General features: G+C 33.5%; 1 protein-coding gene across 1 annotated transcript; it reads left to right on the top strand.

Moving 5' to 3' along the window:
• Positions 1-17403: 17403 nt before the first annotated feature.
• On the top strand, positions 17404-21186 carry LOC149237127 (plasma membrane ATPase 3-like). Its single transcript, XM_089369158.1, has 5 exons — positions 17404-17499; positions 17649-17775; positions 18014-18132; positions 18253-18369; positions 21166-21186. Exons 1-5 carry the CDS (start codon positions 17404-17406, stop codon positions 21184-21186), a joined length of 480 nt encoding a protein of 159 aa, XP_089225284.1.
• The last annotated feature ends 5534 nt before the right edge of the window (positions 21187-26720 follow it).

Here is a 26720-nt window from a genome sequence, read left to right as displayed (position 1 = left end):
GTAACGATCATCGTAGATGTAGCCCCAAACGAATAGTCGTTGATCTCACCTAGTAACGAGGAGTTCGTTGGGCAGAGGGGACGTGCAGGTGTTCACATGGAGGAGATAGGGGACGTGCAGGTCTTCACATGGAGGAGATGACGTGGGCGCACAGGAGTTGACAATGCAATCGTTGTAAACTGTGACTTGCGAATCGCACTTAGTACTCATAAGTAAAAACAGAAACCGAAATGTACTAATATACTACCTTCATCATAGTGAAATTAAATCAACGCGTGTAATCATTACACCTTTCGAAGTCCAACAAATAAATGGGGTATTATCCAAAGTTTATAGATGGGTATAATAGTTCCTATGGAATAATTAGGAGTTCACCAAACCTTGGTTAGAATATATACATATATGTATGGTAGCATAGGGTTAAATTACTCTAACCATCAGGGCTTTGAGATTATAAACATGACTAAAAAGGATCCTACTTAAGTTAGTCTTTGAGAAATGTTATGAAAGGTATATTATAGGAAAAAATTGAGACCTCGGAGATGTGACATGGATTTTACCAATGTTATGGGGTTTGATCGATTAGAATTTTCTTTCGAATTATCTATTAAGGATTTATTTTAGGTCAATTCTATCATTGGGTTTTTTTTTATAATTCAATTCTATACAATTTTTAAAAGTTTTATATTTACATAATTCAATTTTTTATCCAATGAGAATGCTTCTATTATATATTAACATATTTCTGTTAAACTTCACTTCGAAGATGCTCTACACAATTTTGTCGTAAGTAATAATTTCCTTTAAAGTTAGATTTTATCAAACACAAAATTTATTAAGAAATTTCAATTTATTTTAAACATATTTCATAACATGAATATAAAATCAATAATTTTACCTAAATTAGTATTGTTAAAAAATATTTTATTCAAATTGAAATCATGAAACAATAAAATTATTATTTAAAAACCAAATAACTTTACCGAAAATCATCATTTTTAGTCTCTGTCGGGGACTATATGCGATCGATCGATCGCTGACCCTGCATTGACCGAGGTGATTTTTCGATAAATTAAGGATATAACCTAAGTCGAACTAAGGTTTTGGGCGTGGAAAGGTTTTGGGGTCTTATTGCGGGCTTCGCATTGTTCGAGGCGAAGGCCACGTGGTCCCGCGGCTCCCACGCGGACGGCATGTACTGTGGTGGTCTTATGGGCAGACAGTTGTCCCTCCTCGAGATCCTGGAAAGTTACTCGGCTTGGGTTTTATCCTGTTCGCAGCGTTTGGGTTATTATTGTTACTTGGTTGTTTAGCTCTGCAGTGTCTGCGATTTTTCCTTTGTATTTTTTGTATTGTCTGCGGTGAAAACAGAATGTGGTTAACTGTATAGCAAATGTTTGGTTGCGGTTCTGTTGTTCCAGGTCCGACTTGTATGCCTCGAGTGTCTGGTGTCGCTTTGGTAAGTTCGGCTACTGTATTGTTTAGATGTTTGTTCCTCTATCGTTTGGCGTTTTACAGTGGCGTTGATGTTTTTCACAGTATTGGCATTCTGGTTAAATACTGAGGGTTTCTGTTACTTGCATGGGTTTTATGGAAATTTCCGTAAATGTCGGTTTCGACCAGCATGTGAGTTCCTTGTCATTTGGGCCGAGACGACCTGGGTGAAGCTGTGATTCTTGGTACAGATTGAGCGGCAGCATGTACTGTGGTGGTCTGCCTGCTCGAGATCCTGGAAAGTTAGTCAGCTTGGGTTTTACCCTGTTCGCGCCCTTTGGGTTATTATTGTTACTTGGTTGTTTAGCTCTGCAGTCTCTGTGATTTTTCCTTTGTATTTGTTATATTGTCTGCGGTGAAAACACAATGCGGTTGCTGCCTGCTCGGTTAACTGTATAGCAAACGTTTGGTTGTGGTTCTGTTGTTCCAGGTCCGGCTTGTATGCCTCGACTGTTTGGTGTTGATTTGGTAAGTTCGGCTACTGTATTGTTTAGATGTTTGTTCCTCTGTCGTTTGGCGTTTTCCAGTGGCGTTGATGTTTGTCACAGTATTGTCTGTTTGTTTCCCTCAAGAGTCCATGGTTATTTGAGCATTATAAGTTAATGGCATTCTAGTTAAATACTGAGGGTTTCTCTTACCTGCATGGGTTTTATGGAAATTTCCGTAAATGTCGGTTTCGACCACCATGTGACTTCCTTATCATTTGGGCCGAGACGAGCTGGGTGAAGCTGTGGTTCTTGGTACAGATTGAGCGACAGTCTTTTGTAGTTTGAAGTGTTTTTGCACATGAGGATTTAGACAAATTGGGGTTTTTGAACTGTTTGAACTGTTTGTGCCGCATATTGGGTTTTTAATGGAATGTATTGTGGTTTGGAGAAAGAAATAGATACTCCTATGTTAAATTCAAGGGTCTGGTGCTGGGTTCTGCATGAATATGGTCTAGACGAGAAGGAATTCGAACCCTCGGCTTCGTTGTAGGTACGGCGTTGTTCTACTAATTGCTTTATGTCAAATTTTCTATTAATTGCTTTTTGTCAATTTGTTAGGCTTTTAACTTTTGCATTGTGTAGGTTTATGGTCCAGTTACTCTAGGTTTATAGTCCAGTTACTGCGTGGTCCCTGTCGGGGACTATATGCGATCGATCGATCGCTGGCCCTTTATTGACCGAGGTGATTTTTTGATATATTGACAATGTAACCTAAGTCGAACTAAGGTTTTGGGGGTGGAAAGTTTTTGGGGTCTTATTGCGGGCTTCGCATCATTCGAGGTGATGTGTAACGCTGCTATGAATCGGACAGTATACAATTGATTTGGTAATAAATTCAGATTGATTTACAATCAACTTGGGTTACGACATGTACTGTGGTGGTCTTATGGGCAGACAACTGTCCCTCCTCGAGATCCTGGAAAGTTACTCGGCTTGGGTTTTACGCTGTTCGCGCCCTTTGGGTTATTATTGTTACTTGGTTGTTTAGCTCTGCAGTCTCTGCGATTTTTCATTTGTATTTGTTGTATTGTCTGCGGTGAAAACACAATGTGGTTCCTGCCTGCTCGGTTAACTGTATAGCAAACATTTGGTTGCGGTTCTGTTGGTCCAAGTCCGGCTTGTATACCTCGACTGTCTGGTGTCGCTTTGGTAAGTTCGGCTACTGTATTGTTTATATGTTTGTTCGTCTGTCCTTTGGCGTTTTCAAGTGGCGTTGATGTTTGTCACAGTATTGTCTGTTCGTTTCCCTCAAGAGTCCATGGTTATTTGAGCATTATAAGTTAATGGAATTCTGGTTAACAGGGCGGAGATAGGCAGAAGGTTGGCATTGTTTCTGAGAAGGACAAAGAACGAGAGCTTACCAATTGAATTAGCTTAGATTGTTGTTGTTTATATATTGGATCAAATGTTTCCTTTGCGAAAATTATAAGCTTTTCCCTGATACCGAGGGTTTCTCTTACCTGCATGGGTTTTATGGAAATTTCCGTAAATGTCGGTTTGGACCACCATCTGACTTCCTTATCATTTGGGTCGAGACGGCCTGGGTGAAGATGTGATTCTTGGTACAGATTGAGCGGCAGCCTTTTGTAGTTTGAACTGTTTTTGCACATGAAGATCTAAATAAATTGGGGTTTTTGAACTGTTTTAACTGTTTGTGCCACATATTGGGTTTTTAATGGAATGTATTGTGGTTTGGAGAAAGAAATAAAGACCTGCAAGTATTTATGTATTTATGTGCCGCATATTGCCTTTTTTATTTATTGATGGAATGTATTGTTATTAATGGAATGTGTTATGGTTTGGAGAAAGGAGCGTTGTTTGCCTGGTACTCCTCTGTTAAATTCAAGGGTCTGGTTTAATGAGTTGTCAGGCTTGAGCAGACTGCTGTTCCTGTCGCTAGGTTTTGCTGTTCTGCTTGCCCAAAATGTTAAAATATTTAAGATTGCAGTCTGTTTTTTAACTGCACGGTTTAACTCTGTTAAGTTCATTTAGTTACTGTTAAGTTCATTTGCTTTGTTAAGAACTGCTGAATTGAAGGTTTGCTATACTGGTACTAGATGTTCTTCGTTTGCTGTTGTTTATATATTGGATGAAATGTTTCCTTTGCGAAAATTATAAGGTTTTCCATGATACTGAGGGTTTCTCTTAGCTGCATGGGTTTTATGGAAATTTCCGTAAATGTCAGTTTCGACCACCATGTGACTTCGTTGTCATTTGGGCCAAGATGACCTGGGTGAAGCTGTGATTCTTGGTACAGATTGAGCGGTAGTCTTTTGTAGTTTGAAGTGTTTTTGCACATGAAGATCTAAATAAACTGGGGTTTTTGAACTGTTTGTGGCGCATATTGGGTTTTTAATAGAATGTATTGTGGTTTGGAGAAAGAAGTAAAGACCTGCAAGTATTTATGTATGTGTTGCATATTGCCTTTTTATTAATGGAATGTATTATGGTTTTGAGAGAGGAATAAAGACCTGCAAGTATTTTTCCAGGGGCTTCTCGAGACTTCGTTAACCAATTTCGTCATTTGCATATTTTCTCATGGTGCTCGTACAGGCTGTGTTGTGCATGAATATGGTCTAGACGAGAAGCAATTTGAACCCTTGGCTTCGTTGCAGGTATGGTCTTATTCTACTAATTGCTTTTTGTCAAATTTTCTATTAATTGCTTTTTGTCAATTTCTTAGGGTTTTAATTTTTGCATTGTGTAGGTTTATGGTCCAGTTACTCTAGGTTTATTGTTGAGTTACTGCGTGATTGTTTTAAAAAATATAGATATTTAAGTTGTATTGGCTCATTTATATTTTTTCTCTCATTCAATTATATTGCAATTCAAATATGGAATCGTCATTGTTTATTCTGTGTTTACATTAATATTAATATTAATATTATTAATTATTTTAATCATAACAATAATATTATTTGAGATGATCCCAACAAGTAGAAGTTGGGTAATGCATCCAACTAGCTCTGTATAATGATGTATCAAGACATTTTGCCTATTTGAACCTTGATTAAAATCTCATGTTAGCTAGTTATAACCAGATTGGTTCTGATATGATGTTCAACTACCTTATTCTCCTCAGAGAGAAAAAATAATTTTATTATGAAAAAAAAATTACATTTACTATATATGTTTTTGCATTTCAAAAATATCCTTAAGCATAGGAAGTGATAAAAGTATCGCTAACAACATATCTTGCTTCATAAACAGTTTTCAAAAATGTCAATATGACAGCCCTATCATAGTCATTCTAACATATATCAGAGCTTTGAAGCCAGTTTTGTCTCATAAGAAATTAGCTCCTAGATATGTCCATAAACAGTCCCATAAAAAAATATACATATAGAGATATCCTTAAGCATAGGAACTGATAAAAGTATGGCTGAGAAGATATCTTGCTTCATAAACAGTTTTCAAAAATGTCAATATGACAGCCCTATCATGGTCATTCTGACATATATTGCAGGTTTGAAACCAGTTTTGTCTCATAAAAAATTAGCTCCTAGATATGTTCATAAACAGTGCCATAAAAAAATATACATATAGATATTCACGTTTAAACAGTCCCATGATTATATCAAAAGTGTGTCAAGACATTCCATGAGCTGCCCTTCCACTTTCTCTTGAATGATCCAAGCTCGTGCTACCAAGTGTAATCTAGCTTTTGACAGTCCATCAGTTTCCATGTTCCTGTCTTTGTAGACATGTTGAAAGATAATGTGTTAAATACTCTGTTCAAGCAAGTTGAATCTGCTGAAATATAGGGTGAAATTTATAATTATCCAATGAATTTGTTCCGTTCATCCAATTCACCACAATTTGTGAATCATCAAAGATCTGTAATTTTTGGGCATCTTTTTTCACGTGCCACAATTGGCAACAATCTTGGGACAATTTGCTCAAGCAGACTGTTGCTGTGTTTGCCAAAGCTGTCCTTTGAACATATTACATGTTCATCATTTATATGAATCATACCTCCAGCGTCACATAATAATGGATCTTCTTGACAAGCCTTATGGAAGTACACTTATGCACTACTCGTATCTGGTTCTCAATGGCTTGTTTGGGTTCCTTGACCCTTGAATTCTGTTTAGATCCATATAGTATAACCATGCTCTGATATCGAATAGCAGGAAACTTTTTACCTTGAAATACATTAGAGTTGCAACCTAGCACAAATTGGAGACAATACTTTTTATATTTTGACAGTTGAATTGGTGCACCACTTATGTAAAACTCATAAATAGCCTCACAGTTATTTTATTTCACAAATGCAATTGACAATGATGTTAACTTTTAGAAATATTCTTATGCTGCATTTTTTCATTTTGTCTTTCCATTGCTTCCTTTTGTTAACTTCATTTTGTCTTTCCATTGCTCCTTTTTTTCATTATGTGTTTGCATTGTTTCCATTTCCAACTTCTTTGTTATTTATAAATATGGCTTCTTGCTAGAAATTTGATATTTGTTTAGCAACATAATGCAATAGCCTATTTTTTTAATATACATACATTTTGTTCAAAACAATCATGTTCAGTTTTTGCTAACTCCATCAATATTTTTTGCAAAGCTGTACAAGACAATTGCAAAAGGCAACTCTAGTAAGCAATTGCAAATGATGGAAGAAATAATAGATGTTGACAATTACAAATTCAGATTGCAATGCATTTTGCCTGAGAACATTGATATTGTATTAAAAAGAAATGGTATTTTTAGAATAAATGCATTTTCATATACTGTAGGAGATTGTCTATTTGACTCATTCGAAATGTTTCTACATTTTCGTTATACTTCATATGAATTGCGAAATGGGTTAATAGACCACTTTCTTTTTTGCTTAAAGAACAATGACGTTGAAGCAATACAGTCATATCAGTATGAACTAGCACCTGATTTCCTATACGAGTTACATGGTGTTAATGATATTGGTACATATCTTCATAAAATGCGTTATTCTGCATCTACAAATATAAAGGAGTCTGACCGAGGTTTATGGGGTGATACCTTTTGCATACGTTGGTTAGCTAAATGGCTAGATATATCAATTGCAGTTTGGTCATTGACAAGAAAAACGAGATATTTTCTCTTTAATCAACATGAAAATACAATTCCATATTGCATTCTCTTTCATGATGCAAATCCTGTTAGTGGTCATTATGAACCATTGGTTTACCAAAAGTTTCCAATTTGCATTTGCAACCAGTCTAATATCTTCCTGTCACCTATTTGCAAAGATATTGAAAGCCATTGGATGCACATTGCAAATAATATGATTTTAAATGGACTAACAATTGCAAAGCAAGTGACATCTAATTGTGGTGACAGTCTCTTTAATGCAATTTTCTATTTAGTAGCAACAGAATTCAATGCAGAGTGTTTGCGACTTTACATTGTGCAATCTTTTTGCAATGCACTTATGCATAAGAATCAAGATGCATTGCATTGTTTAGAGAAATACCTAGTAGTTGACGCGATACACTATACAATGAATAGCAACTGGCAACAATATTTGATAAATATGGCAATGCCATATGAAAAAGGACAAGTGGAAGGCGGACCATTTTGTCTACAATGGATATCTATGATATTCAAAGTCAATATCCAAGTATGGTCCTCTGTTCCTAATAACTTTGTCAATTACAGTTCCGCTTATTCGAGATGCAATGATATTGTTAACATCTTGTCATTCATGACAAATACATCACATATTCACTACCATGCAATGAGACAAGAATATGTTCACAATTCTCAAGAACTGCACATGGAAGCAAATGACGTTTGTAATCAATTGCGTCATAAGCATATAGTAGAAAAAGAGCAATGCATATCTCAAGTACATTTTAGCAATAATATTGCATTTGAGATAGCATGCCATTTAGATCAAATGCAACCAACTAAGGATTGTAGGCTGAATTATCACAAGCTAAAGAAATTCATACGTACAAAACGCAAATGCAATGACAAATGCAAAAAACCATTTTCTAATAAGAAGTCAAGAATTACAAGAAAGAAAAATGCAATACAAATTTATATGGAAAAAGTCGAAGACACGCCTAGGAATACATGTGTAGTTTGCAACAAATTGCATTTTGCAAAAAATACTAGATTCTTCACTATAGATTTGCAAGAAAAGCATATGAATTTGACATTGAACAATAGGACCTTTAGCAATGAAAACATATGTGTTTCTTGCAAGAAAGCGCTCGAGAATGGAAAGCTACCACAATTTGCAACACCTGACAAATAAGACGTAACATTTCCTTGCCAACTGTAAATATACTTTCAGACCTAGAATAAAGACTTGTGTCATTGAGAATTGCATTTGCACAAATCAGACAATGAGGACATAGACGATCACAAATTGGCTTAACAGGATCAATTATCAATGTACCAGTTCATATGGACATTGTGCAAAAAGCATTGCCACAATATCTAAATGATACAATGACAATTGCAGTTGCATTGAAAAGACGATTGCAATACAAAAATGCATACCAAACAGGTAAAGTACGTCCAATTATTGTCATGAAAGCATTGAACGAACTATGTTCTAGAATTCTTTATAAAGCTAGCAACATTTGTATAAATGAGAATTGGGCCCATGTTTTACAAGAGAATAATGAATACATTGTACAAAATTCGAACAGTGACAATGAAAGTGATACAGATAGTGATGCAAATAATGAAACACCTACTGAAACATTGGTGCATGGATTAATAGAATCACAACGCATCTACGATTTGCAAGACAAGATTATTGAATTGGCACCAGCTGAAGGACAACGACCATTAGGCATTTTCAAGGACAAATATGCAGAAGAAATGAACTTTCCAACATTATTTTATGGCAATGCACGTGATCATGACATCACAAATAGGTTTAGTTACCAAAAAATTGTGCAATGGGAATTGTTACAAGCAAGTGGTGACTTCCAATATCATACAACAAATTTGTTTTTCAAGACAATGCGAATAATAATTGATAAAGTTCTTTCTTGCATATGGGTACGAATAAGAAAAGGACAACTAAAAGGCAGGAAAATATTAGCAAAAGATGTCAAGTATCGAGCAAATTTGGAAAAGTTATTGAAGTTTGACATTGGATACATAGATTTCAAAATCATTCGCATATCTTTTGACCATTTGGAACAAATTAGGAAAAACATATTTGCAATGATACGACAACTAGGGCCTCCAACTTTGTTTGTGACATTCACAAGTGCAGAACATCGATGGAAACCATTAGTAGATACACTTGTCACATTGTTTAGAAATAAAGCAAATAAAAATGCTATTGATATATTAGAAGATGATGACATTGACTACCTTATAAGAAAGTATCCAGTCACATGTAGCCAATACTATAGACATAGAATTAATGCTATAAAGCAATTGATATCTCAAGATACTACATTCTTTGGAAAAATATCTGATTACTATTTCGTAACAGAATTCCAAAATAGAGGAACTGAACATGAACATGGACTGTTATGGATAGAGAATGCTCCAATATATGGAAAAGAATGCAATTCAGAAATTGAGAAGTTTCTTGACAATTACATCACTTGTAATACAGATCATTTGGAGCCAGATGTTGCTAAATTGCATAAACATCACCATACAAAAAGTTGTAAGAAGCGAAAAAATTCAAATTGCAGATACAACTTCCCCATGCCACCAATGAAATCAACAATGATCATTGAACCAACCAATGCAGAAAATAAAAAAATCGTAGAGAAATCAATATCGTTTTTTGCATTCTTGGAGCAAACAAACTACAATGATTCAATAACACATGACAATTTCCTCCTAGAAATAGGGCTACTAGAAAATGAGTACATAGAACTATTACAACATACAATAAAGAAACCAACAATTTTCCTGAGACGAAAACCTTCTCACATTTGGAATAACAGTTTTGCAAATGCTATGCCTACTTTATGGAATGCAAATACAGATGCACAATTTGTGCTAAATGCATATGCTGCAGCATCATATTGTAGTTCATATATGACCAAAATTGACAAGTCTATGACAAATGCATTTAGAAGAATACGCAAAGAGCATCAAAAAGATGAAATTGATGCTATGCAGATGATTCGTAAACTTGGAAATACATTACTCAATCTACAGCAAATGTCAGCTCAACAAGCAGTGCATATAGCACTTTCATTGCCATTGAGTTCTAGTTCAAGGGAATGTATATTTGTAAACACTCTCCAGTCGATGAACGCACATTTATGCTTAAACCGCCTATTCTTTTGAAACAAGAACCTCATGATTCAGAAGATTTTATGTGCCATTCCATTGTTGACTACTACATTGGATGACCAAGTTCCATTAGCAAAATCTGCCTTGCATAATTTGTATCAAATTACAAGAAAGATGGCAGACCCATATCTAAAAGGAAAAAATCAAATGTTATACGATTTATCAAATATAACAAACACAATGATATTGAAAACTTTTGTCGAGAGAAATTATTGTTATATATGCCATTTGAAAATTGTGAAGATACATTGAAACAAGAATTGCCTACATGGCTCTCTGCATATACAATACATGAAAAAACAATTCAAGTCAATGAAGCCAAATTTACATATAACATCAATCCAACATGGGGTGATTTAGAGACTGCAACAAATGAGCAAATTAGTTCTTTGAATAGTAATCAAATGAATATGCAAAACCAAGAGAACAATTCCCATTATGAGGAATATGATTTGCAATCGGACTTGCAATTTCCAAAACAATCTGAAATGAAGAAAAAAATCAATCTTGGATTTCAAATTACTGCCCATCCATTTTTAATGGAGAACAATGAATATTACGAACGTAGAAGAATCTTGAACAAAGAGCAACAAGAAATTGTAAAAGACATTGCAATTAAAAAAAAAAAAAAACCCCAAGGAACCAATTTACCTTTTTATTACAGGTGGAGCAGGTGTAGGTAAAACGCTCACAGCAAAAGCAATTTTCCAAATGCTTATACGAATTTATGATTCACAAAACACAACTGATCCTATGAAACCAAAAGGTCTAATATTAGCATACACAGGAAAAGCTGCATATAATGCAGATGGAACAACAATCCATTCTGCATTGCTAATGCCTTTTAACAAGTCTCAACTGTTTTCACTGAGCAAAGAAGTATTGGACAACTTATCAAAGCTATATCAAGAATTGCAAGTAGCTTTCATAGATGAGGTCTCGATGATTGGAAGTAGGTTCTTATATTCTATTGACAATATACTCATAAACATAAAACATGTCCAAACGAAATACTTTGGGAACATTGACATGATATTTTGTGGTGATTTCTATCAAGCACAACCTATTCAAGACTCTCTTATTTTTGAACAACCAATAATCAACAATCAAACAATAACACATGATTTCTGGAAGGATAATGTCAAGTGCTTCCAATTGCATATGACGATGCGACAAACAAATAAGAGATTCATATCAGTGTTAAATAGAGTGCGAACAAATTGTCAAACATCTGACGATATAACATACATGAATACAAGTTGCATGTGCCTTCTACCAAATGATCCAACATTTCCCTATTTATTTTACAAAAACAAAGATGTTGCAAGGCATAACAAGAAAATGTTGATGCTGATGCCTGGCAAAGAAATTTTAATTAATGCAATTGACGAAAATGAGAAGAATAACGACAATTTCCCAACTCATCAACATATGGCTGTTTTGCCTCCGCACCTTTTGATAAAGTTGAACATGTTAGTTGAAATGTATGCTTGCAATTATGATGCACCAGATGGGCTAGTGAATGGTGCAGATGAAATAGTTAAAGCATATACCCATACAGATAATGTCGATGTTCTATGGATTAAGTTCCATGACCCTAATATTGGTCATCGACAATCTAGAAAACTAGCTCATTTGTATACTTCAGAGATGCCTATCGAATATCAAAAGCAATGCCTATGACATCAAAGATGGCGCCACTGAAAATACGAAAACAATTTCCAATTCAACTTGCATGTGCACGCACAATACATAGATCACAAGGCTTAACCTTGGATAGGCTTGCATTCGACCCTACTGCAGTACAAGTGCATGGCCTAGTATACACAACACTATCACGTGTCAGAAACATAGAATCATTGTATTTGCTTAATCCTCTTAAACATAATAATTTCAAGGTCAAGCAAAAAGTAAATTGTGAAATGCAACGTTTGGAAACCACTGCAAAATGGCAATTAGAATATGACTCTTCAACAATACAATCATTGCAATCCGTCTTTATTCTTTCATTGAACACTCGCAATCTTCATGCGCATCTTGCTGACATATGCAATGACTATGACACAATGCAATCTGATATCTTGTGCTTACAAGAAACACATATGTTGCTGTGTATGGAAAATGAATACTTCAAAAATTTCAATTGCATCTCAAGTTGTATTAAGCATGGAGTAATGATATTGATAAAGAAAAATATCACTATCCTTGAACATACCCATTTTGAAGACTGCTTTGTAGAAGCATTGCTCGCAAAAATAAAAGTTCACACATTACAAATTGCAATACTCAATATATATGCATCGCCACGTGCAAACCTAAACAATATCCTCAATGTCATTGCAAAAGCTTTATACCACTTAGATCTAAACAATATCATAGTTATATTAGGGGACTTCAATATTGATATGCTACATTGCAATCAAAAAACAAAGCAGCTAGAAACCTACATGCAAAACTACAATCTTCATTTCCTAGTTGACAAAACTAATAGCATGCACAAATCATTGATTGACCATGTTTGGGCAAATCTAGCTAATATAAAATATACAATTTTCGTATTGGATACATATTGGTTTGACCATGATACAATATCTCTTGTCCTTTAGCTATGATAACCAATTTCGTCATTTGCATATTTTCTCATGGTACTCGTATAGGCTGTGTTGTGCATGAATACGGTCTGCACGAGAAGGAATTCGAACCCTTGGCTTCATTGCAGGTACGACGTTATTCTACTAATTGCTTTTTGTCAATTTTTCTATTAATTGCTTTTTGTCAATTTGTTAGGCTTTTAATTTTTGCATTGTGTAGGTTTATGCTCCAGTTACTCTAGGTTTATAGTCGAGTTACTCCGTGATTGTTTTAAAAAATATAGATATTTAAGTTGTATTGGCTCATTTATATTTTCTCTCTCATTCAATTATATTGCAATTCAAATCTGGAATCATCGTTGTTTATTCTGTGTTTACATTAATATTAATATTAATATTATTAATTATTCCCTTCGACATTTTCCAACATTTGCCAATAATTCCTCTACTGTCCCTCTATTGCATACTATGCATTCTATTGTACATTTACATATATGGCGTTCTGTATTGATCAATGCAAGTTATGCCAAAGACAGCCTTTTCAATCAACCAACACAAGTATCCTATCATAAATTTGCAGATATGACCTCATCTATTTATGGATGCAGATTCTGCTAGTAAAACCCTTTTCAATTGAACAGAACGACCAAGAAAAAAGAACAACAACATGCAACATAAACAAACATAGTATATTCTTTTTTCCTTTCATTTCCTATGGATCTTCTGTTCTTGTTCAAGTTTTACTTTTATATGTTCTTTTGACTTGCACTAAATATGTCTTACTATTCTATAACATAGCATAGATCTTAAAAAAGGAAATGAAACAATTGAAGAAATAGAATGCATAAGCCAATTAGAAAGTGCAACCCAACCACTTGTTTTGCAAAGGTATGTCTATGAGAACTACAGAAATATGCTAATTTGTATTTAGAATATTAATGTTTACTATATATGCATTCTATTTTTATTTTTACATATGTATGGTTCTATGGTTTTAATGTTCTTGTTCACTTTTTACTTCTAATTTGCACTAAATATATGTTACTATTCTATAACATAGCCTAAATATTCAAAGACGAAAAGAAACAGTTGAAGAAATAGAATGCATAACCCAATTAGAAACGGCAAGCCAACCACTTGTTTTGCAAAGGTATGTCTATGACAACTATACAACTATGCTAATTTGTATTTAGAATAATAATGTTCACTAAGGTATGTCTATGACAACTATACAAATATGCCAATTTGTATTTAGAATATTAATGTTTACTATATATGCATTCTATCTTTACATATGTATGGTTCTATGGTTTTAACGTTCCTTGTTAACTGTTTACTTCTATATGCTCTTTCAAATTGAACTAAATATATGTTGCTACTCTATAACATAGCATAAATCCTGAAAAAGGAAAACAAACAACTGAAGAAATAGAGCGCATAACTCAATTAGAAAAGGCAAACCAACCACTTGCTTTGAAAAGGTATGTATGACAAGTATACAAATATGCAATTTTCTATTTAAAATATTAATGTTTACTATATATATCTTCTCTTTTTATATATCTATATTTAAATGTATATATATATATGATTAATGTTTACTATATATATCTTCTCTTTTTACATATCTATATTTAAATGTATATAAATTAGAAAATCTTGGACGAGTGAAGAAAGCACTAGTAGTAAGTCCCCCCAAACAATGCAGCAAGAAGACATGTACAGGTTACATATCACAATTTCTTTATTGATTGCTTATCACAAAATACACGTGATAATATCCACATCATATTGAACCATGCCTTTGCCTGTGTTAGTCCAACTGAAACAATTGCAACCAAACTTCATTCAACAAATGTACAAAACGATACATCAAAAAGGTATGCATATGAAACACAACACTCTAATCTATTTCTACTTATTCAGTCTTTAGGAGAAACATACTATTCTACAAATGTTTATAGCAATTTCTAACTAAGCAATTTTAATAGGCAAAAACAGATACTACCAATTAAAGTATCAATTGAAGATCTCAATAGTCGTAAAATTGGGCAGCTATTTGTTGGAGACATAATGGTTGTCTATACTGCATTCCTTGATAAAGCAAACAAATCACGTCAAGTATTGCGAGCTGATTTGACAGATGCTCAAGGAATGATGACTATAACGTTGAGTGTACCTGCACATTTGGTGGAGCGACATGAACAAAAAATTTTGCAAGGCAACAACATCTCAATTACAAAATTCAGGATATTGCCTAAAACTGTATATGATCGCGGTGACTGTGACAAAATAATATTGCTTATTGAATCAAGTATCATAGAAACTGTACCTGAAGTTTGCAAAGAATATTGCTTCATTCCCAATACAACCATTAGGAAATTTGCAAATAAAAAAGAAATGTATCCAATTGGCACAATCGCTGTCGCCGTTACACTTGCCAAACGAGTTGGATTGCATTACATACTTCATATCAAAGATGGAGATTCTGAAAACGACAATGCAACTGTATGTATTCAGATGTTACTTATTCCTAATTTTCAGTAGATAACATGCATCACTTCAATACATAGTTGTTGTAATTTGTCTATAGTTTTTGTAATTTGTCTAGTGCAATTGCAATTTTTCAATGCATACGAACAATGTATTTGCATATTACTTTTTGTATTTTTTAATACGTAACAATTTCTGTTTTGCAGTTGCAACTCTTTGACACATATGAACATTTTTTCCTTTCAATGGAAAAACAATTGCAAAAAGGACACTTTTCGCTCATCCTTTTCAAAAATTTAACAAAAAAGGTAAACACAAAAGAAACAATATTCAGAGCATCGAAGTCAACGTTCATGACTGAACTTAACACAGATGCACTCAACAATCTCACAAAACTAACTACATCTACCTATGCTGTAAGTATAGCAATAATAATGTTTTTGTTGCCTTTGCATTTGCCATGTAATAATGTAAATTAACGCTTGAATGTTTTATAAACAGGTCGAAGGTATTATGATCGTAACAAATCCATATTCAACTCCTTTCGAACCTGTTTGTGCAATTTGTAACTCCCCAGTGAATTCATCCATAGCAATAGCCAATGCAACAATTTTTTGTTCACAATGCAATGATAATTGCCCTTTCCTCTACAAGCATTGTATAAATGCTGTAATAGAATCCATTACAAATAACTTTGTCCAGTGCATTATCATGGAGCCCTTATTACATGACTTGCTTCCTGATTTAAAATCAATGTCATATGAAACATATTTGCAACAGAAAGCTACCACTGTTTACATCTTATGTGACTTCAAAATTCAGAGCAAGTTCACACTCAATGAAGATAGTGAGCTATTACATGTCAACTAACAAATGGAAGGTACATGAACATATGCCTTAACATGTTTTCTCTCAAATATGTCCTCTCTTCAATTTACAATGTTATCATTTTGTTCTAACTAACCATTTGTTATACAGATTACAAAATCCAGGAACATGGCAGCCTTCACATCCACAACAAATGCAAAAGTAATATGAATATGTTTCTTCATATTATGCTGTTACTATAATACAAGTATTTGACTTGCAATTTTGACTCATTTAAAAAGAATATGTAACGCAACGGTTGATGAAAAAAGGCTAGAAAGTCTTTATGCATCTGTGTTTGTACTATTTCTGTTTATTTTCTCTATCTCGAATGGAACTCATTCTGCATCATGCTTTATATCATTGAATACAGCAAATGCAACATCAGATCAGCAATAATTTTGTATCTATAGCTGCTGAATGCAAACACCAAAGATTCCATAGATTGATTAAATATGGCACTTATTATCTACTCAAGTTAAATGACAAATTGTATATTGAATCGGCCAGTCATTTCTGTTTCTTCCTATGTTATAGTTGAATGCTATGTTAGTTTTTGTTTCTTGCATACTGTAGGTAACGATTCAGGAAACAAGGCTAGAAAGTCTTTATACATGTCTGTTCGAATGCATTCTGCAACATGCTTGAAGCTAGAATTTATAAATAGCACCAAACTATATGGACTTTAAAATGAATATATGTTGTTTGAAAATGGAATTATGGCATAATGAATTTGGTATTATTAGTCCTTCCCTGGGATTATATGCAATTGATCAATTGCTGACCATTGGTTGACCGACATGATTTTTCATTATAATAGCATTATAACCTAAGTCGAACGAAAGTTTTGGGCTCAAAAGTTTTGTTTTATTTTACCTATGTTTCTGTTACCTGTACAATGAATGAAAATCTCATCTAAACATAAGTTTCATAGAGGAAAACAATGTTGGCAATGTTGCTGCAACACTGATGACTTCGCTGGCTCCAAAGAGCAAGGTCTGTTCACTATCTTTTGTATGAGTGGCAGCCCCAATATTTTCAGTTTTATATCTTGGTTTTTGAGGGGAAGCATGCAATTGGATGTTCAGAATCCTCTTAAGATCATGGGTGCTGCAATTTTAAATTCCTTGGTCAATGACTTAAGACTTTGAACTTAACAAGTTCTCAGAGATGGACAATGGAATGAAGAAGATGCAGCAATGCTTGTTCTTGGTGACATAATCAGCATCAAACTTAGAGATATTGTTCCTGCGGATGCACGTTTTCTTGAAGGAAATCCTTTAAAGATTGATCAGGTCTTAATCCAATCCTTTTCTTTACTTCTTATTTCTGATTACAAGTGCTCGAATTTTCGGTATGCTTTTATATCGTTTCTGGGATTAACTTCAACATTTGGTACTTTTCCTGAGCCACGATTTATGACAATATTTTTGAATGTGTGTAGTCTGCCCTTAGTGGTCAGTCATTACCAGTAACAAAGGGTCCTGGAAATGGGATTTATTCTGGTTCTACTTGCAAACAGCGTGAACTTGAATGTGTTGTCATTGCTACTGGGATCCATACCTTTTTTGGTAAACCAACACATATTGTCAACAGTACAAACCAAGTTGGCCACTTCCAAAAGGTTGGTATTTATTCTGGACTTCTGATTCTTCTTTTTGTCCTTTCTCTTATTTCATAAATACATAATTTTTGGTGATACTGCAATTGTACCAAATTGGCTAGTTAGGGTTCGTGGTAATATTGGATGAGCCACTACTGTTAGCTTCCTTCAAACAAGTATCAATTACTAATTGTTGTCATGAATAGTTTTCGTGAAAGGATATGACAAGGATTCTGTTGTCTTGATGGCTGCAAGAGCATCCAGAACAGAGAATCAAGATGCCATTGATGCAACAATTGTTGGGATGCTTACAGATCCTAAGGAGGCAAGTTTTTTTTTTTTATGTCATCATATTAAATTTTAGTCGATAAGCAGGCCTATTCTTATTTTACTGATTTGTATCTTTTGTTGTGGCTTTTAACATCCATGCATCTAAAAGGCACAGGAAACCATTCCAAAGCTCCATTTTCTTCCTTTTAATCCAATTGACAAGAGGAAAACTCTCACTTATATTGACAATGAAGGGAAAATGCATCGAGTTAGTAAACATGCTCCAGAGCAGGTATTGTTCTTTGGAACTCTGACCTTCTTCATTAGACCTCTTACATATATGGATCATTTTCTGGATCTTTAAATGAATCAAAAGAATAAACAACAACAGGTCAACAACATCTCAACTACAGCGTATTGATATTTTCCAATATACGGATATTTTCCAATTTTAAAATGATAGAATTGATATTTTATGGCCTAATATAGATGTCCTTTACCAGATATCCTTTATCAAATATAGAAGCCTTCATTTAACATTATCTTTCAATGATTGTTACCCATAAATGCTTAAATTCTCTCAGTTATTATTATACACAAATACTTACGAAACTTCAGCCATTATTATACATAAATACTTACCAAACAGGGGAGGTTATGAATAATGATATAGTAGACAACCATATCCTTCAATGCAATGTCAATACAGTCTGATGCATTAATAACTCCAAAATGATGCAATGGGATTAACAGCTTCCTTATAAAAGAAAGGTTTCCACGAAATCTCAATTATTTTTATCTTTCACACAGAAGTAATGAATAATATAAATTTTCACAAGAATGCTGAATAATATTCTTCTTTTTATAAGAAAAATCAATGAATTAGGGAGATAGATTTAACCCGAAGGCCGGTGTTTGGCTCTGCAGTTATGGGTGTCTCCCACTAGAAATTTGTACGTAACATTATGCATAAAACTACTAATATTCATAGTACGTAGCTCTCTATTTCAGGAGAAGGTGCAATCTTTGCATCACTCAAGCATTAGATATCAGTTCCAGTCTTATTTGTATTTTTGGGCTAAACAACACAAATTCTCAACTGGGACGGATGGAAATCTATTGGAATGCATACTTGCTCACCAGGATATCCAAGTCCTATGCAATAAAAACGGGCACTAATGCTTTGTGAATGACTTGGTAGAGTTTATAAGAATAATTTCATTTATGAAAGATGAAGACCTGTAATTTCTAACCCTATGATGGCCAAAGGTGTCAGTGGAGCAGAGTCATTTTCGATACTAGGTTATCCCCACCCTGAACTCCTAATCTTGTATTCTATGGGGATTTATACATCTGGAGGTACATAACCCTTTCCTCTATGCTCTCCTTGGCACATCCTAATGAAGCGGTTCCATATCCCCACTCGTGGAAGATGCATTGTGTGTTACAGATCGCCTCATCGATGTCTCTTTCGACATTCCCTAACTGTTGGTTGGTATTTCTTTCCACACCAGCAAGTTTTTTTTGTCTTTTCCACCAAATTCATTAAACAGACCTTGTCTTCCGCATTTAGGGCCCTATCAAGAAACTACCTTTGGAGTTCCTCGGCAAGGGGACTTAAAGGTTTTATGAAACCCGTGCCTAGAATTTCTAGTTGGCTGTTTGCATTTTCTTGCACCATTTTGCCCCTTTGTTCTATACTAAGACAATGGCAATGACATGGTGGTCGAAATAGACATTTACGGAAATTTCCATAAAACCCATGCATGTAAGAGAAACCCTCAGTATTTAACCAGAATGCCATTAACTTATAATGCTCAAATAACCATGGACTCTTTAGGGAAACGAACAGACAATACTGTGACAAACATCAACGCCACTGGAAAACGCCAAACGACAGAGGAACAAACATCTAAACAATATAGTAGCTGAACTTAACAAAGCGACACCAGACAGTCGAGGCATACAAGCCGAACCTGGAACAACAGAACCGCAACCAAACGTTTGCTATACAGTTAACCGAGCAGGCAGGAACCGCATTCTGTTTTCACCGCAGACAATACAACAAATACAAAGGAAAAATCGCAGAGACTGCAGAGCTAAACAGCCAACTAACAATAATAACCCAAAGGGCGCGAACAGGGTAAAACCCAAGCCGAGTAACTTTCCAGGATCTCGAGGAGGGATAGTTGTCCGCCAATAAGACCACCACAGTACATGCCGTCCTCAGCACTCTGGAATATTTTGAGCCAATTTTCATATTAGATCTCATTGAAAAGCATTAGCTAGTTAGCGTGAATCTGAAGTTTGATGACACATACAGTTCTGTAACGAGTAATAGGATTGCATGTGATAAAGTACCTTTGAACAGCTTGATCTTATTTTGAAATTTTGTTATCTAACTAGCGGCGCTGCTGCAGTGACTTCTGAAATGATGCACACCACATCTCCCAATATTAGAATATTACCAAGAGAAGACCTTCCTCGGTGTGCTTTCGAAATTGATCAGTTGGTTCAGGTATATACAATACTCAGTTTCTAATAAATTGTTTTCGCAAATTAAAAGAGATCTCGTCAAGATTGGAAAGCTGCAACAACCCATGTTAGAGATCTGTTTTACTCTTATACAACTTTAGTCAATCAAATACTCTTTTTAATGTTAAACAAGCTTTTGACACATTGTACATGATATAAGGATTGCACAAGAAGCTTTAGTTCACATAACTCCTTAAGATGTTTTGTCTCAAATATGTCCTCTCTTTAATTTACAATGTTATCATTTTATTCTAACTAACTATTTGTTATACAAATTACAAAATGCAGGAACATGCTGGCCTTCACGTCCAGAACAAATGCAAAAGTAATACGAATATGTTTCTTCATACTATGCGCTTACTGCAATACAAGTATTATGACTTTGTAGCCTCACGGTTTTGATCTCTCCTTCTGCATTGTCATGTTCAGCTAGTTAGCGTGAATCTGAAGTTTGATGGCAGATACAATTCTGTAACCAGTAATAGGATTGCATATGATAAAGTACCTTTCAGCAGCTTGATCTTATTTTGAAATTTTGTTGTCTAATTGGCAGGGCTGCTACAGTGACTTCTGATATGAGGCACACAACAGCTGCCAATATTAGAATATTACAAAGAGAAGACCTTCCTCGGTGTGCTTTCGAAACTGATCAGTTGGTTCAGGTATATACAATACTCACTTCCTAATAAATTGTTTTTGCAAATCAAAAGAGATCTCGTCAACATTGCAAAGCAATGCGAAACCCGCAATAAGACCCCAAAACCTTTCCACCCCAAAACTTTGGTTCGACTTAGGTTATAATCACTTGATTCAATGTATCATGTTTCAATTTCAGAATTTTAGCAAATGACAGAAGATCCATTATTGATCAATCCCATTCATCATCAAGCTATCCGACTATGGAGTCTTCACCAGCCCCATGGTCATCAAAGGTCAGCTTTGTTTAAACATTTTTATTTATTTCAAGTGAACCCATTTTGTATGCAGTTCTTGATTTCCCTCCGAAATTTTCCAACATTTGCCAACAATTCCTCTACTGTCTCTCCGTTACTACTTTTTCATTTTGATTTCTTAGAATAAAAGCAGATTCCTTGGTGCAATTAAATTTGTATTTAAGATAATTAAGCATAAATCTGTCTGCAAACACCAACCCCTATAGTACTAACTATATGCTTTGTTTCAAAATTCAGTCAAATCGCGATATAAACAGTATTGGCAATTTCTCTGAGTTTGAGGAGCCAATTCTTCGTCAAGGGAGTTCTGCCAGATTTGGAAGGTACACAAGATTTGCAAAACTTTGTCAATTGCTGCTATCATGGGGGGTTTTGCTGATCACCATTTCTGTACTAATGTCCCTGGCATTGTATATCACCTTTGACAGTGTCACAGCAGCTCGTGAGCTTATCACAAAAACTACAGTTGAAGTTGTAATATCTGAACGCACAGTTGCAGCCATTCTAGGAAAGTCTGGAAATGATGTTGTTAAAATTCAGCAGCTAATCTCGTATAAAGAAGCACAAATTTCAGCAAATTCCATGGGATCCCCTTCAACTGAAATTTTTGAAACATGGAGACTTGGAATGAAGTGTTGTCGTTGCTGACAAAATGACATTGTACTGACAGAATGATAAAATGTTACAGCCCAAAATTTGACATTATACTGACACAATACTTCTTTATCCAGCCTATAAAGTGCCATTTCTTTGACTTGACATAAATGTATTTTGATAAACATGAACTGCATTATATTTTGAATTTGGATTCTATTGCCACTGCTTACGCTCCTAAACCAATGTTCTCTGTGTAAAAAATATATATTTTTATATATATTCAATATATCATTACACAATGTATTATCTTATCATTTTAAATTATAAATTATATTTTTTAATTCGAATACTATGATATTGCAGAAAGCAAGAGTATAGAACACCAAAAGATAATGGATTTTTTCTTGGAGATCATGATCAATTTACATTTCAACTCGTAAAGTTTAAATATTTTATTTATTTATTTTAATTTGTTTATTTTAATTTTTAATTTATAAAATAAACTTATCAAAATTATTTTATTATTGTACTTAGATGCTATATTTACTAACCCAAAACTATAAAAAAGGCCAAAAGTCATGTCCTTTTGCATCACAACAAATTATTAATTAAATGCAACAAATTACTAATTAGAAATTAGATGCATTTCAACTCGTAAAGTTTAAATGTTTGTTTAATTTTAATTTGTTTATTTTAATTTTTAATTTATAAAATAAACTTATCAAAATTATTTTATTATTGTACTTAGATGCTATATTTACTAACCCAAAACTATAAAAAAGGCCAAAAGTCATGTCCTTTTGCATCACAACAAATTATTAATTAAATGCAACAAATTACTAATTAGAAATTAGATGCAGGGTTTATTTTCTTTGCTAATTAGTAATTGGACAAATTTAAAGTTCACACTAAAGTTATGATAAACAATATTTTTAAATAAATATATCTTTTGTTCTTTTGACCATGGAATAATTCCTCAATCATTGAGATTAACCTGAATGGTATCATTTATGTCCAAACATGTTACTAGATATGTAATCTTTCAATCATGGGTTCAAGACTCCATAACTATAATTTTTAAATGCTTAAGTTCTCCACCACGAATTTAATTAACAAATTTATATTCATAATAATGTTTATTTGGTCATTATCATTTTATCAATATTTCCATAACATTCAAATGTAAAAAAATAACAAAATTCTATGTTTTGTGCACCATGGTTATTAAAATACATAACTTACTTTAACACCTCCCTATTATTTTAATATGTTTTGTGCACCATGGTTATTACAATACATAACTCACTTTAACACTTTCCAATTCTTCATACATTATAATTCATTATTATGCATTTCAACATATTTTATACCCCGTGCTTATTAAAATACATAACTTACTTTAACACTCTCTAATTCTTCATACATTATAATGCATTATTATTACCTTTTATAGTTTTTTTCCCTCAAGTTTTCTATGATTCACTGTTCAATTTTATTATATTTTAATTATTAATCTAAGCATTTTTTAAATCATGAGACATTGGAAAATTATATCTAAAACTAATCTTATTTTAAGAAATACAAACTCAACATTATAAGAAGATATATGACAAGTGTCTTTTGAAAATTAATTTTAATCGTAATAACAAAATATAGGACCAATGTCTTTTAAAAATTACTTTATAATTGAAAATAATAAGACAAGTGATAAGGTAATTTTACTTTATACTTTTAAAACATATTTTAAATATATATGTTAATGTATTAAGATACAAATTAAATTATTATTTTAAATAGATCGATAGATTTGTAATATGGAACAAAAAATTTGGGATATAGTAAAATTGTAACAAGCATTTATCAATTCAATGACATTTATAACAATTCTTACTTAACAAAGGCAAAGTTCATTATATTTCACTCTTCGCATAAAGTCAAAAAGTTCATACAACAATTGGCCATCCAATTCATTAAATCTTAATACAAGTAAGCATGCCTACAACACACTACTAATCGAAACCAGCTCTCATGATAACGCAAATTAAATCTCATAATAATAACTGACCAAACTATTCTGTTAACCGGCAGGGACTAGCGCCACAACAGTGGCTCCTTGTTTTATATAGTATTCTTATACAAACATTTACATGGTTAAATTCATTTACTCAAGCTATAAATAATAGCTACAATCCATATAAATTAAATATGGCGAATATATATATATATATATATCCACTACCACTTGATATTTATTATTGAAATTTCTGTAGATTCAACTAAAATTAAAATTTTTATTTTAAAAATAAAATTGAATTATTTTTAAGAAGTCAAATCCATGTCTATTCGAAGTTGTTACAATATAAATGTATTGAATTATTATAAGGTATATATAGAAAAATAGATAAGGAAGTCATGCCTAGTTATATTTCAAGCTACCTTTATGTAATAAGCTAACTAACTTTGGTTTGAATATCAAATCTAACTTCTACTAAAACAACTATAAGGTAGACTCTCAACAAATTATGACTCAAATCTTAAAGTTATAGTTTTGTTTCAAAAAAAAATTGTTAAAGTCAGTGAAAATGAGTCAAGAAACCCTACAAATAAATAAATGGTCTCCAATTGTCACATACCCAACTTCCAAATCATTTTTTTTCTACCATATTTAGTTCCTCAAGGTAATTTACATGAGTATTAATTTGTCCTAAACATGTACATGACTTCAATAATGATTGATTAGAGTAGTCCACTTGACTTATACAAGCCATTTATTTGTATAAAATATGGTGGTATAATTGCAACATTATTCTATATATTTGATCTTATTCATTGGATTAACATGAGGTGTATATACATTTCCCTTCCTAATAACAAGATTAACTTTATGAGGTCAATAAATCAGACACACATATAAATTGCACTCTACTTATGCTTTGAATGTATACGATATAATGCCTTGTGGTTTGACTTGAGGTTTCACTCAAACCTATGCTTTTTAATTTTATTCGCTATTCTTTTAACCTTTGTACCCATATAAATTGGTGCCCATGTTGGATTAAAAGAAATGTTCTAGGCTCTGTTTTTGGCGTATACTTAGACCTAGTGGTTTAGGGTTTTCCACACACTTATGGTCCATGTGATGGTCATATGTATCAAGTGCTTGTTACCATTGAATGGTGGAGATTAATATTCTCACATCCAAGGGCGGTGGTTTGATTGAACCAACCCTAGCCTTTTGTCGTTGTTTTATTTGGTCATTTTGCCCTTGTTATGCTCTTGTCATTCCATAGAATGAGGCCATGGGGTTTGAGCGTTTTTCACTACACCTGTTAAAATATGAAGTGCCAATTTTTCCCTCCATACACTTGTAACTTTCCCACCAGAACGTTCATTGTTTCCAGAGAAAGGAGGATCGACTCACACAGGTATAATTTGGAATTTTCCTCCATGCATTATTTGCATTTTCTTTTGTTTCTTCCATTTTGTGTCTCATGTGTCATATTTTATCTATTCTTGATGATATACTACACATATTTCACTTCTTGTGGACTCTATAAGATAAGTATGCCCTACTAGCAGATTTGAGTGTTTGAGTTGGGGATTCTTCCCTTACAGCCTTAGAGGTAACCTAGCCAAATGTAACTCTTTGTTTTTCTTTTTTCACTTCGGTTTATTGATTATTAGGTGAAAAAACCCACAAATTACATGTACCACCATTAAGTTTGGTGTAGGGTTATAGTGAGGGTTTTTTGGGTTACATCTCCATTATGGACATAGGTAATTCAAAGGGTTTTGGCATGACTAATTTCTCTTTTGATTCCTTTGTATTTGTTGGGTCACAACCCTTGTAGATGCATGTGCTATAGAAAGGGTTTTGGGTCCTTGTGGATTCGACACATAAATGATTATGACCAATTCTCTCGTTCAAATTTCCTTTGATGTTTACCTATCAGATATCTTTTAGTTTAGTACTTTGTTTAGCAAAGACTGCATTTAATATTTATGTATTTCTTAAGCTACATTTATGTTCCTATAAAGACTAAATAAAATATTATATTTGTGTGTGTATAGGGTTCAAGTGCTAGTTGTTGTAGCTCGCAACATGTATGTTCTATCTTCCCATTTTACTCACTCAGTCAATTCCTATTGTAACAAATCAGGATTTCTAACACGACTCGATAATATTTTCTAGGCATATTGTTGCATTGTAGGGAGGGAGATCGATGAGAGATTAGTATCATTTCCAAACCTTGATGGTCACTCACTATGATGTAGGTTGGTCCTTATCGAAGTTCATTTCCTTGGTTCCAAATACTAACTCTCGGCGAGATGTGATTTGTGATTCGCAAGCCAATTCAGGGTTGTTTACAGAAAATGTTCCAAAAACTCTTCATGAGGGTTATGTAGCCCCTGTTTGGTGTTGATGTGACCTCTAATATTTTCATTACTATGACCTGTGGCCTTGAATATATATATATATATATATATATATATATATATATATATATATATATATATATATATATATATATATATATATATATATATATATATATAT

Source organism: Pinus tabuliformis, chromosome 8, assembly GCF_031772625.1.
Source record: "Pinus tabuliformis cultivar Carrire ecotype Pingquan chromosome 8, CPIR1, whole genome shotgun sequence".
Classification (NCBI taxonomy): Eukaryota; Viridiplantae; Streptophyta; class Pinopsida; order Pinales; family Pinaceae; genus Pinus; species Pinus tabuliformis.
This window is presented reverse-complemented; position numbering and strand designations above follow the sequence as displayed.

Coding starts and splice junctions, on each gene's coding strand:
- LOC149237127 (XM_089369158.1), top strand. CDS start 17,404: ATGCTTGTTCTTGGTGACATAATCAGCATCAAACTTAGAGATATTGTT. Junction 17,776..18,013: donor TGGGATCCATACCTTTTTTG/GTAAACCAACAC, acceptor TGTCATGAATAG/TTTTCGTGAAAGGATATGAC. Junction 18,133..18,252: donor TGCTTACAGATCCTAAGGAG/GCAAGTTTTTTT, acceptor TAAAAGGCACAG/GAAACCATTCCAAAGCTCCA.